The following is a 12972-nucleotide window of genomic DNA, read 5'->3' as shown; positions in this document are numbered from 1 at the left end:
GGTCTTCAACCTTTTAGAGCCGCCCACGTGCTGCGCAATGTGGGCAGGGGCCACCCATGTGCCGCGTGCTTGGGGCCAGCACCGCGCATGCTCCGTAAACCTGGGGCAGGGCTGGCCCAGATCATTTGGCGGGCGCACATAAATGCCCCGGCAGACAACTGATATAGAGCATTCCTGTTACCTACGAAGATGGAGCAGTGACAAGAGTAACATACTTCTTAAATAAATGCTATTATTTACAATTCAAGTAGAAAAATGGGTTCTTTTATTATTTGTGGGGGTTACATGAGACTTATATTTCAGCCTGCTGGCTCATCATAGCCTTTTACTTAGGTATGGTGCAAAGATGAAGAACAACAGTGTGGCCGTTTAGGTGGTCACTTAAAAGAGGCCATATAAAAGCAGCCAGTCCTAAAGTGGCTATTAACATGTGGAAAGGGAAGCCAAGGAAACAATTTTTCTTTGGGCACTCAATGATATACAGAATACATGGTCCCTGCCTGAATAGACTTACACAACTTAGTTTAAGAAAAACCAAAATGAAGACTATTTCCTTAGGAAGGTGGGGAAATTGAAGCACCACGTTAGTGAGACGATGACAAAGCTGATACTGATAACAAAAAAGCAAAACCAAAAACACCCAACCAAACAAAAAAAATCCCAATTCCCAGGCCTGTCATCAAACTTCTGGATCACCCCTCTGTCTTGGATTGTTACAGAAAGGGCACACAAAGCAGGAGAGAAAACAGGAGAGAGCAATAGGAGTATGAAATCAGCAGGAAGTGGTTGTACGAGGAGTGACCGGGTAGAATAAAACTAGAAGAGAAAAGATGAGTTCAAATGAAGCCAGGAAGAAAAACCAGACCAGAAACCAATCAAGGTAAGATGGGGGAGAAAAGAGAATTAGAGATATGGCAGAAGAATTGAGGAAAAACAGGGCCAAACATGTAGAATGAAGGAATAACAATTAGCATACAATTATTTTGATGCTCATACATTTCCAGCCTTGACACACATTCTCTTCAGTCATATTTAATCTCATGTATCAAGTTTCATGTTACAGAATTACAACATAAATCAATTGAGACTGAGAATGTTAGAAAGGGTTTATTAATTTTACTTGGCACTGTGAGCATTATCTGATTATTAGTCCATTTTTAAAATTACAATTAAAGAGCCATGAAACATTTATCGACTTTAGCTTTTATTATTAGGATTACTTTACCATATGATTACTATGAAGATGCTAAATGTTAGAAGTCCTTTTAGGGTTGTAAAATGTTCCAGAGCTTAAAACTGAAAATGTTACATTTCACACAGGTAAGGTAGGGAATATATGAGCATGACTGACCAATTGATCACATAATACCAATTCACTGGTTAGAACAAAGATTTAGGAGACCTAGGTTCTAGTTCAGATTGATATTTACTTGCTGTCAGACCTCTGACAAGCCACTTAATGGACCTTGTGAATTTTCTATCTTCCAACAGCAGAGGACTTTCAATAAAGCTAACTATTTTAAGAGATCATTTAAATACAATTAATTCATCATGTAATACTGCATTTCTAGTTTCTCAACTTGAACTTTTATTTTGCAGATGGGTTGATTTCAATGAGCATCCAAATTTTCTATGAAGTTGGCCACTGTTTTATCTCAGTGGATATATATAGAAGAGCTTGGAGCATCAGTAGTCACTAGTTTGTTACTGAATTCTTAAACTAAACTTGGAAGTTTCCTTTTGAAATCAAGTAAGAGTAAAAGTAAAGAATATCATCATCCTTCCCATATAGGGACAGCCACACTGGTGTGCTTCACACTATGTCCTTCTCAGCTAAGATGATGAATAGATATGAAAAGGGTGATCTGAGAGAACTGTACTGCCGAGTATAACCAGGACTAAGCTGCAGGTTGAATGCATGGGCCTCTTTGCAATGGCTAATTGTATTTTAGCTAACAGCTGAAAACTGTAGGTATAGTCACCATTTGTTTCTAGCTATGATTAGCACTAGGATGGCACTCAGCCCACACTTCCTTCCCTCCCCTATGGAAACCAAACACCATTTCTTGCCCAGATTAGTACATCCACCTACAGAATCAGAGGACTGGAAGGGACCCTCAAGACATCATCTAGTTCTAGTCCAGTCGCCTTGCTCCAGACTACTGCACTGTGAGATTTTCTGAGAACAAAAACATCTTCAAAAGCCATTGCAGTACAAAAGGAATATCTAGGGTTAAAACAAGACTAGGGGACAAACTTTTGGCTCATGGGCTACACTACAATTTGCTCAAGTGTTAATGTATTGCAACACAGTTAGCAAACTGTGGCACAGATATCTTTGGTGCTCTCAACAGAGATCCAAGGCAACCGGGGAGAGAACAGATGAGCTCCAGTCATTGTGGTAGTTATCGCTGTCAACAATGCAATAATTTAGCTTGCTATTCCATACAGAGCAGGTTTTATAGTAAAATTATATTCAACTGGCAATAAGAAATTTGACTGCAAGAAGAGAGATGGGGGTCGCTTGCATTTTGTTACACTTCAGACTTAGCCGCTGCTGCCCAGGCCATAGAGTTTAATTTGGAGGAAAAAAAATCCTTGATATATTGTACATACAAAAGTGTGGATTTAAAAAAAAAAGAAGTAAGTCTTAGTAAGACACACAGACTAGGTCGATTTAAAAATAAAAATGAAAAAATATCTGTGCTATATCAAGCCACGAAGTTGAGTGGAAGAAGGCGGAGGGGGTAAAGAATCACCATCACTTAACAGAAGGCATACACTGAAGGCCATGGACTATGTACTAAAGCTAGGGAATATGCTGAACTCAGCGAAATACATTTCCAAAATCCAAGGGAATCTAAACATCCATGGATTTCATGTCAGAAAAATTATGTTTGGTTACTTGCAGAACACACAAAAAGCTTTTCAAGTAAGGTCAATTATCCAGAGGTACAACATCTTACCCATACATTGTACTGCTCACGTGACATGTGAGAAACAGAAAGATGAGTCCCTTTGCCTCTAAGAAGTTTCATTTACTTGTTTTTTCCACAAACATGCAACAAGAGGAGATATGACAATTTTGACACCTTGTTTGACATGGCTTCATAGTTACTGAATAGGATTTCAACTTAAGAGCTTTTGAAATATTCTGCATCTTAAGGCCAAAAATGGTCTTAATCTTTAATCACTAATTTAACAGCCATGCAGTGAAAAAAACCTTTGAGGCAACTGCAAATCTTCAGGAAGCATCTCAGAAAGGCTTACAGAAAATTAGATTTACTATGGCATTTATCAGTAGATCCATTAATATTCTGCAAGAGAATACATCAGATTTATGCAGACTGGGAACCGTAGTCCTCTTACTGCTGATTTACAGATCGCTTAAAGCCGTATTTCCCAAACCACAGGAGATGCCCAGTGTGTGAAGTAACTGATATAGATGTTTGAGTTTGCAGAGAACATGAAACAATAGCTGTGAACTTCCCCTTCATTTCAGTGGGTGCATACTCAGATGCCAATCACAATACTTCAAATGCCAAAATAGTTCACTGCTTAAAGGATGCAAGAAAAAAAAAAAAATGAAGCATCACATTATGAAGGTCTACGCCAGTGTAAGTGGGAGGGGAAATGAAGGACTAGCTGAGAGCCGGGAAGAAGTTAAGATATGTAGGCCTTTCACGCTACGCTGTCGGGTTGCCAGAGTGTGTGCGCATATGATGGGGTGCAGGGAAAGGTGCAGAGGGGACCATGTGATTGTCCACACTGATTTCCTATGTAACACAGGCCATTGGAATGACTTGAATTAATTCCAGCTTTGGGTCTAATATCTGTGGTTGAACTAGAGCCAATCTTTTAGAAAAACATTCGGTGTTGATTTAAGAAGTTTCCAGGAATTGACTGTCCATTACAACCCTTCTTAAATTGTTCCTGAAGTTTATTACCCTTGTTGTTAAAAATGTGCACCTTTATTTCTTGTCTGAATTCGTCTAGCTTCAACTTCCAGCAATTGTTGTTTTGTCCAGGATCTAAAGTCAGGCCAACAGGTCTTTTAATTGCTCAAGTCATACTACTTACCCTTTAAAAAAAAAAAAATACTGACACCACATTAGCTTTATTCTTGTCACCCTAAGCTTCCCCCTAAGCATACCAAGACTTACTGGGGGGCGGGGGGGGGGGGGGGGGGGGGGGGGGGGGGAAATCAACATCTAAGGTCTACTGGCCATATGCAGGGAGGGTGAGAAGGCACTCCCTCAAGATCCCCCAAGTAAGTGTGCTTTTCTCAGCCAGAGGGAAGGCAGGAGTGGCGGGCTACCTGAGCCTTCTTCCCCATGCTCCAGATAGGGGGGAAGGCTGGGGCTGATCTGCGCCCCCGCAGCGAGGTTAGCCTCGTTCATGGGGAAGGAAATCAGACCCAGCCTTCTCCCGGCCAGCCGGAACATGGGGGAGGGAGGCTCAGGCAGCGTGCTGCTCCTTCCTTTCCCGAGCCGACCGGAGCATGCTCACTTGGGTGACCATGGACGATGTAACAAAATCTAGGACTATGTAGCACTTTAAAGACTAACAAGGGCTTGGCGAGCCCTGCTTATTATAATAAGTTACGGTAGGTTTATACTGACAGTTTGCTGTAAAACTAGAGACAGGCCACATCCTATATTCTAAGCGAAGGCAAAGTTAGCATTTTTGGTCCAGGACTTTTCATCCAGACAACAGAGTTAGCTCACATATGTTCAGGACCTTTCATCCAGATAGATAGATGGTGGTAAGATAGTGGTCTCCAACCTTTTTAAGCACAAGATCACTTTTTGAATTTAAGTGCAATCCAGGATCCACCTCAAACCCAAACCTTGCGCCACCTCCTTCCTGCCCATGCTCACTCCATCCTCCCTCCCTGACCCTCACTCACTTTTATTGGGTTGGGGTGCGGAGGAAGGAGATGTGGATACTGATCTTGGGCTAACGGACTTGGAGTGTGGAAGAGGTTCTGAGCTATTCCTGGAGCAGGGAGTTGAGGAACAAGAGGGGGTTTAGGGTGCACGCTCTGGGAGGGAGTTTGGGTGCAGGGGAACTCAGGGCTAGGGCAGGGGTTTGGAATGCAGGAGGGGTTAAGGACTGCGGCTGGGTTTGGAATGCAGTCTCCAGGTGGGCACCTCTTATCACAGATGGATTTTGGGTAGTGGTGGTACAGGGAACTAAGGCAGGCTCACCCCTATCCTGGCCCTGCACCACTCCCAAAAGCAGCCAGCAAATGCTCTTCATTCCTGCCCCCCTTTGCTCTAGAGATGGGGTACAGGGTGGAGGGACGGGGATCCTGATATTAGCACCCCCCTTCCTCTTCTTTCTGTGCTCTGTACAGCAAGCAGGAGGCTCCTGGGGCTGGTGTGGCACCTTCAAGGCAGAGGTCAGGAGCAGCACAGCAGTGCTGAGAGGGGTAGATGAAGTGCTGGCACTTGACAGCCTCCCGGCCAAACCTGTCAGGATCCCTTGCCAGTTTCCAAGATCTACCCAGTAGATCCCAAGCTACTGGTTGGTGACCACTGTAATATAAAGTGAATTTTCGTGGTCTAGAGCAGGGCTGGGCAATATTTTTTTTTAAACCGGGGGCCACGTCAGAAATTTTTGTAGTAGGCCTGGGCTGCCCCAGCAGGGGCGGTACTTCAGGCAGAAGGGGTGGGCCAGGACACTTCCATGCTTCTCCATCCACACATCTTGATTGGTCTGGGGGTGGGGGAGCATGCAATGTCTTTGCCTCTCCCAGAGAGAACCACCTGGGGAGGGGGAGCACGTGAAGTCTCTTGCTTCCTGCCTCCACCCTGCAAGGGAGCACCCTGCTTAGAGTCAAGTGCCAGCTGAGCAGCAGCTCATGGTTGACTTTAAGTGCTGAGCCCTTTGCAGGCAGGCAGAAGACTTCACATGACAGAGCTTGAGGGCGGGGGAGATTGGCCTGGGGAGCATGCCAAGTCTCCTCCCACCCTGCCCCCAGACTGGAGGGCAGGAGGAGACTTCACGTGCTCCCTCTGCCCTCAAGGCCTGATTAGCCGGGGGCAGGGATGCACACGAAGTCTCCCCCCACACAGTGCTTCTAAGCACTGCACACTTCTTACGGGGTAGGGAAAGACCTTGATTGGCCTGGGGGTGGGAGGAGCAGCAGGGCCTCCACGGGTCAGACCAACTCACTTGGGCAGCCCAGTGCAGCCCAAATTGGCCCTTTTGCCCACCCCGGTAGAGGGGCTTCCAAGAATAACCTCAAATTTAGCAGATACATTATTACTTAGAAAAACCTGAAATAACTGGTTGAGACAAGACCAAATAACTGGGCAGAAAAGAAATAATAAATGTGACAGACAACCAGTAAGGTGAGGAAATACAAATAAGGAGAAAAGGAAACATTCCCTATGAATATACAAACCTACAGTCAGCATAACAGATGATAAAAGTGGCATCCCAACCGGAGGATAGTAGGAGAAGATGATGTAGACCTTGGGAGGAGCCAGAATGATGGCCTCTGGTGATAACTGGAAAGGTGCAGGTGATGAGGAAAATGATGGCTAGCACATCAGGTTGTTCAGTGGTGAGTATATGGCACGAAAATAGAATGTACAATCCCTATTTATCTTATGAAATTGGGGTGTTTTTGACTGTGCTAAAATGTATTAATACGAGTTCCTACAGAGTGAGTGTTGCATCTGCGCACATCAGGGTTCCCAACCAGAGAATAAACTTAATACTGGGCCTGATCCTGGAGCTAAGGTCAACCCTAAAGGTGGTAACTGGAAATTCACAAGCAATCTTATATCAGGCAATGTTAGCTGTCCTTGGACTCAGCCAAGGAATAACCCAGACAAAGGGTGACCTCAAGCAGCACACACACACACACACACACACACACACACACACACACACACACACACACAAAAAGGCAGGCTACAGATGTAGTGTAGATTTCTGATTTCACAGGCAGCTGCAGTTGGTCAGGCGTCAGCTTCCCCGAGATTGACCACAAGGCCATAACAGTCCCTGATGTCCCTTCGGATCCCTGGGAGGGCTACTGCCTCTGATTCCATCCCAGGTTTCACATGCCGTTACATCCCTTTTGAGAAGAGATTTTTTTCCCCAGCTGCTCATCAGTTAAATTGATCTACTTTGCAGAATCATTACTTGCCTTACGGTTACAGATCCTAGACTGCCTTACGATTGGGTATTTCTCATTCACACTTCCACATGCATTCCATAGAAAGATTATATACACATTCATAAGCACACATTAAGCAATATTGTTTCTAGGCGAAGTCTGGCCTTGATGTAACAAAAAACCTGACATAAATGGCATGGGTTAACACAACAAGATGACATACCAAAAAGCCTAACAAATTGTATCACTTGACACCTAACCAATTGTTGCTAAGAGAGCCACAATCAAGGGCAGGGGGGAAAGCAGGGGAGTGCGTCCAGCCAGCTAGACTCCGATGGGGGCTGGGGATCATGTCCGGCTGGCTACAGGCAACACCCCAAATACAAAACAAACATTTATTGAACATTTCTACATGTTCTGAATTATTACTAACAATTCTATCATTTCTATCTACCAATGGACCAAAACCATTATTAGGATTTCTCCTGTAAATTCCTTAATGTCTTTCATTTGGCTGAACACTGATTTCATCTCATGACTTCCTGTTTTCCTTAAAAATGCATAAGATACCAGGACTTGAAATTCTTAGTTCTGATTGATGGTGGAAGTGGCATTTTACTTTTCTATGAAATTAGGGACAAAACCAAACATAATACCAAGTGAGAGACGGACACAGTAAATATATGATGATAGAAATGTAGCCGTGTTAGTCTGGGGTAGCTGAAGCAAAATGCAGGACAATGTAGCACTTTAAAGACTAACAAGATGGTTTATTAGATGATGAGCTTTCGTGGGCCAGACCCACTTCCTCAGATCTGAGGAAGTGGGTCTGGCCCACGAAAGCTCATCATCTAATAAACCATCTTGTTAGTCTTTAAAGTGCTACATTGTCCTACATTTTGCTTAAATATATTATATGACTGAAACAAATAAAAAGTGACCACTGATTAACTATCTCAAACTAGCATTAGACAGAGCTTAGAGAGACACCATAAAGTCAACTGTGAACTCAAAAGTTGCCACTTCAGGTAAGATACAAATGGTGAAAGCTGCCTCCATTTTACTGAATTAGAAATACCTATAATTCCTGGCTTCTCTCTATACAGTGGGTCAATTAAAAACACCCCAAAACACACACCTTCATTAGTAAATCATCTTCAGAAGTCCAGGAAGTAACAAGGGGGCTTACTTGTTATTGGTAGGTCCTGTTGCCAGCACATCTGATTGCAACTTTGGGAAGAACCCTTGTTCATATTTGCCTTGACCAATTTTCATATCAAGTAAGTGTGGGTGAAGGGCAGTGTGATCAATCTTCATTAGCCGCTGTTCAATGGATTGGGCTGCAAAAAGACATGCAGGCATGAGTAACTATTTTAGTGCTCTAATCTATAGCATATGCCACAGCCAGGAATTTAACCATGCTCTGATTTTGTGTAAGTTCTACAATGAGTTAATTGAGCATTTTAGTCACAGCAAGCAATAAACTTTCTAAAGCATGTAAAGAGGGACTTGCATGCAGCTTGAGGAGTGCCCTCTCCACCACTGAAATAGAGGCATTTTCCTTTCTGCCTTTTACACACACCGAAGACCATCTCTCTCACCTGACTCTGTAGGGCTGCACAATGGGAAGTAGGGATGTTAAAATACTGTGTAATTGAATAAATTGTGGGACCGCATCAAATTTTAGCAGTTACATGATTTCATAGTCCCTTAGGATGGTAGCAGTCTGTCTATGGGGGGGCCCCAAGCTCCCTGTGGACAGAGGCTGTGTTGGCATCCCCCTCACATTCCCCGGATGGGGAGGAGAGCGAGGAGGGGGGCAGGTGGAGCCAGTGCTTATGGGGAGCTGGCTTTTAAGCTGGCTCCCCTTAAGCTGGGTTCCCTTGAGCACTGACTGGCTCATGTCCCCATCTCCTCCCACCCCTGCTGCCTCTGTGGTAGGCAGCAAGAAGAGGGGGGAGGCAGGGCAGGCAGCTATGAGAGTCAATATGCGTGGGAAGCTGTCTTGAAAGCTGACTTCCCACGTGTACTGGCTCCTGCCTTCCCCTGTCACCATCCATGCTTCCACCTCTCTATCAGAGGCAACAGTGTGGAGGTGTATGTGTGTGGGGAAGGGTGGGAAAAGCAGGCAGCTCCCACAGGATCTGGTGCTCATAGGGAGCCGGCTTAAAAGGCAGCTCCTCAAAGACACCAGCTACTGCCTCCCCTACCCTTGGCTGCCTCAAACAGAGGCAACAAGGGTGGGGAGGAGGAGAATGTATGCAGTTGACAGGATTCACCAATAAACCCAGGCTTATTGCTTCATCCTGTGATCAACTATGTAAATGTAAAGTGTTGCTGTAGTGGAGTGATGACAGGAACACAATGAGAACCCTCCTGCTGCAGTACTTCTCAGTCATGCCAGCTGGGGAAACCAACACCCAGAGTACCCGGTGGCCAGAGTTCTAAAACGGAAATGCAGAGCAGGTCATTCAACCTATTGGCCATTCTACAAAGCAAGGAATGTGGTTTGTTAATACAGGCAGTCCCCGGGTTACGTACAAGATAGGGACTATAGGTTTGTTCTTAAGTTGAATTTGTATGTAAGTCGGAACTGGTACATATTGTAGGGGAAACTGTAGCCAGACATTTCTCCAGAGCTCAGTTTTATTCTCCCACACCTCACTTCCCTCAGTCCTTTATTCTCAAGCTGAGGTGTCTGCTGAGAAAAGCCGCTCCGCGTCTCCCTGGTCTCGGGGGGGGGAGGGGGGGGGGGCGAGGCGCTAGCTTCGCGTCTCCCTGGTCTGCTGGTGGGAAGCAGCTAGTGCGGGGTTGCCTCACCCCGTTTGTAAGTAGGGATCCGATGTAAGTCGGATCCATGTAACCCGGGGACTGCCTGTACAGACTGACAGCTAATGATGACATTTCATTTTGTGGGAGGGCAAGGCAGAAGCACAGTGTGATCCAAAGTAGGGATGTTAAATATCCGTTAATTGAATAGTCGAGTAACCTCATGAAATTTTATCAGTCAGTCGACTATTCTATAGTCCCTGAGGGTGGGGCCAGCAGCCCGTGCATCAGAGGCAACAGCACAGGGTGCCAGGTGGGAACTGGTCCGCAAGGGGAGCCAGTTTAAAAACCAGCTCCCCTCATGTCACCGTGCTGCTGCTTCAAGAAGGTGGTAGCAGTCCTGCTTAGGGCGGGTCTGAGCTCCCAGACCCAGTGTGAGCCAGGATTGAGTCGGGGCCCTCCTAGCTCCTAATATACTTTAAATGCAGAGCCACAGCATGGGTAGGTCCTGAACCCGTTGCAAACCAGGACTGAGCCAGGCTGCTGGCCAGCCTTCTAAAAAAAATTACAGGGAGAGGGGAAGAGAGGAATGTGTGTAGTCTATAGCATTAACCTATACACTTTTGCTTATCGGTTAATCTGTTAATCAACTGTACTGTTACATCCCTAATCAAAAGAACATCTCTCAAATGCATTATTTATGAAAAACAAGGAAATATTTGCGCCGTTATTTCATTTTAGTTATTAGTACGTGGACAGGGCTGTTACAGCAATTCTTTAAATCTAGGAAAACTGCTGCTGACAAAAATGAAACAAGCAGGCATTTAGTGCAAACTACTGGTAAAAGAAAAATGTATTGCGGAGGGAAAAGTCACTTCTTTGTTGTTGAGAAAAGGAATGGCCCCTTAACTTGAGTCAGTTAACCATCTTTATCACTAAAACCTTTTAGTCTAAGACTAGCTCAGTTATCTAAAGGCTAGTAGTGCTCTGTGTTATTATACAGAGGCCCAGGTTGTATTCTCAGTCTATTTCCTTGGGCAGGCAGGATCTGGGAGGCCATAATCTGGTCTTGGAAGTGTCCTCTGATTACTAAGTCATTCTCCTGGATCTAAATAAAAACTGTCACTGATAATAGAAAGTCCTATTCAATCCACCAAGATTAAAAGCAGGAGTGGGAAACTTCAGGTCCAAGGGCCAGATGTGGCCGGGGGCTTGCCCAGATCCAGTCGCCAAGGCTCCGGGCTCCCACACCCCCAGCACTGGGGAGCCTGCACCTACTGTGGGTGTGGAGCACACAAAATCTACTTAGCCTGGGCCCCATTAGGCTCTGGTGTGCAAGGGGAATGTGGGGAGTTTGTTTCTCCTCTGCAATCAGGGCCACGTCGGTGAAGGTTTTTTTTTTTTTTGGCTTCTCGCTTGTGTACAGTCCTTGACCGATTTTTCTGTGGGACAGTGGCCCCCAACCCCAAAAAAATGTTCCCTGCCCCCTGATTAAAGGGATGGCTCAAAGAGTGCAGCATGTAAAGAAGGGAAAAAATATACAAGCCCTTAAGGCTATGACAGGGAGACAAAGACTCACCAGAAAACATTGGGTGACATGCAGGCCCTATTGAAGTGCAACGATGTTTCGTCATTGGCTTCAATGGGGTCAGGATTTCATCCCAAGTCTCCAGCAAAATGGGACCAAAAACTCCACACCCGTTAAACTGATACAACAAGCAGTGAACTTTAGTGGAGAAATTTGTGTTTGCCAAACATTAATTTGATTATTCAGCTCCACACTAAAGTAAATGGCTTTTTTTAAGCCTTAACAAGTCTAAAGATGAATAAATATGCAAAATGGAGAAAATTACAGCTGTGACCTAGACCATTTTGTGAAGAGGACATCCCACAACTCTTATTCTACTGAAGAGATTAGATGGAAAAGGTGCTGATCTTTTGGCATTTTGTATTAGAACAGCATTTCTCAAAGTAGAGATCCTGACCGAAAAATGTGTTGCAAGGCAATTTTAGGAAGGTCATGAAATCACAAAAAAACAAACAAACAAACAAACAAATAAATATTGCCAGGGAGGGCCAGGGGAGCAACCGGTACAGTACCCCTCTCTTTGGCTACCCAGCTCTGAAGGAAGAGACACTGCTCTCAGTTGCACAGAAGTAAGGATGGCAAAACCTGAACTGCTTTCCCAGGGGCCCAGGAAATAAAGTTTGAGAACCTCTGTATTAGAAACTATGGGATTTTTATATATATAATACATAAATAAATAAATACATAAATAATTTCCATTTAGTCTTAGGTCATGTCTACACTACATGAAAGATTGACGCTGCCATCGTCGATCTCCCAGGGTTTGATTTAGCAGGTGTAATATAGATCTGCTAGATCAACGGTTCCCAACCTTTTCCAGATGGGGACCCATTTTGACAATTCAGGAAGACTTGGTGACCCAGGGCAATTCAAAAAAATGTGTGAATGGCTCCTTAAGAGACACCTGGCGACCCTTTTGAAATGTAATGGCGACCCATAGGTTGGGAATCCCTGTGCTAGATCGAACTCAAAGGGCGCCCGTCAGCACCAGTACTCCTACTCCTCAAGAGGAATAAGGGAAGCTGTCGGGAGTGTTTGCTCCCGTCAACCTCCAGCTGTGTGGATGGGGATTTAAGTTACGTCGACTCCAACTACGTAATTTATATAGCTGGAGTTATGCATCTTACTTCGACCTTTCCACACAGTGCAGACCAGACCTTAGTGCCTTCTACTGTGGATACCACAAAATACCGAAAGGCACAAGACTGGAAAATTAAATGCCTGCGCTGAGGGTTCCAGAAATAGCTGGTTAGAGAAACAAGTGACTGGTGCTGGGTTCACAATTCATGTGACTGATAAACATGAAGGAGACTTGCTGTTACTATCAACTTGCTGCCTTTCACGATACAGAACATGAGGTTCCGGTGCCACAATATCAACAGAAGTAAGACGTTGAATAGATAGTCGACCTGCAAATTAGAACAGTTTTCAATGAAATAAGACATGCTTACTGCTCCTCTGTAAGGTAGGAGTATGTTGA

The 12972-nt window shown here is 44.7% G+C and overlaps 1 protein-coding gene across 4 annotated transcripts in view; it reads right to left on the bottom strand.

The window, feature by feature from the left end:
* The window catches only part of DENND5B (DENN domain containing 5B), a 191149-nt gene that overhangs the window by 56303 nt on the left and 121874 nt on the right, over positions 1–12972 (bottom strand). For 3 of the 4 annotated variants that reach the window (XM_075940587.2, XM_075940572.2, XM_075940579.2), the window contains one exon: positions 8325–8475. In XM_075940587.2, coding sequence (XP_075796702.2) covers positions 8325–8475 — 151 coding nt within the window. Of the gene's footprint in view, positions 1–8324; positions 8476–12814; positions 12902–12972 lie in introns of all 4 variants that reach the window. The other variant, XM_089782208.1, reaches the window with a different exon arrangement.

The sequence above is a fragment of the Pelodiscus sinensis genome, chromosome 1 (assembly GCF_052426305.1).
Source record: "Pelodiscus sinensis isolate ZL-2025 chromosome 1, ASM5242630v1, whole genome shotgun sequence".
Classification (NCBI taxonomy): domain Eukaryota; kingdom Metazoa; phylum Chordata; order Testudines; family Trionychidae; genus Pelodiscus; species Pelodiscus sinensis.
The sequence above is the reverse complement of the archived record's forward strand: the minus strand, read 5'-3'. Positions and strand labels throughout refer to the sequence as shown.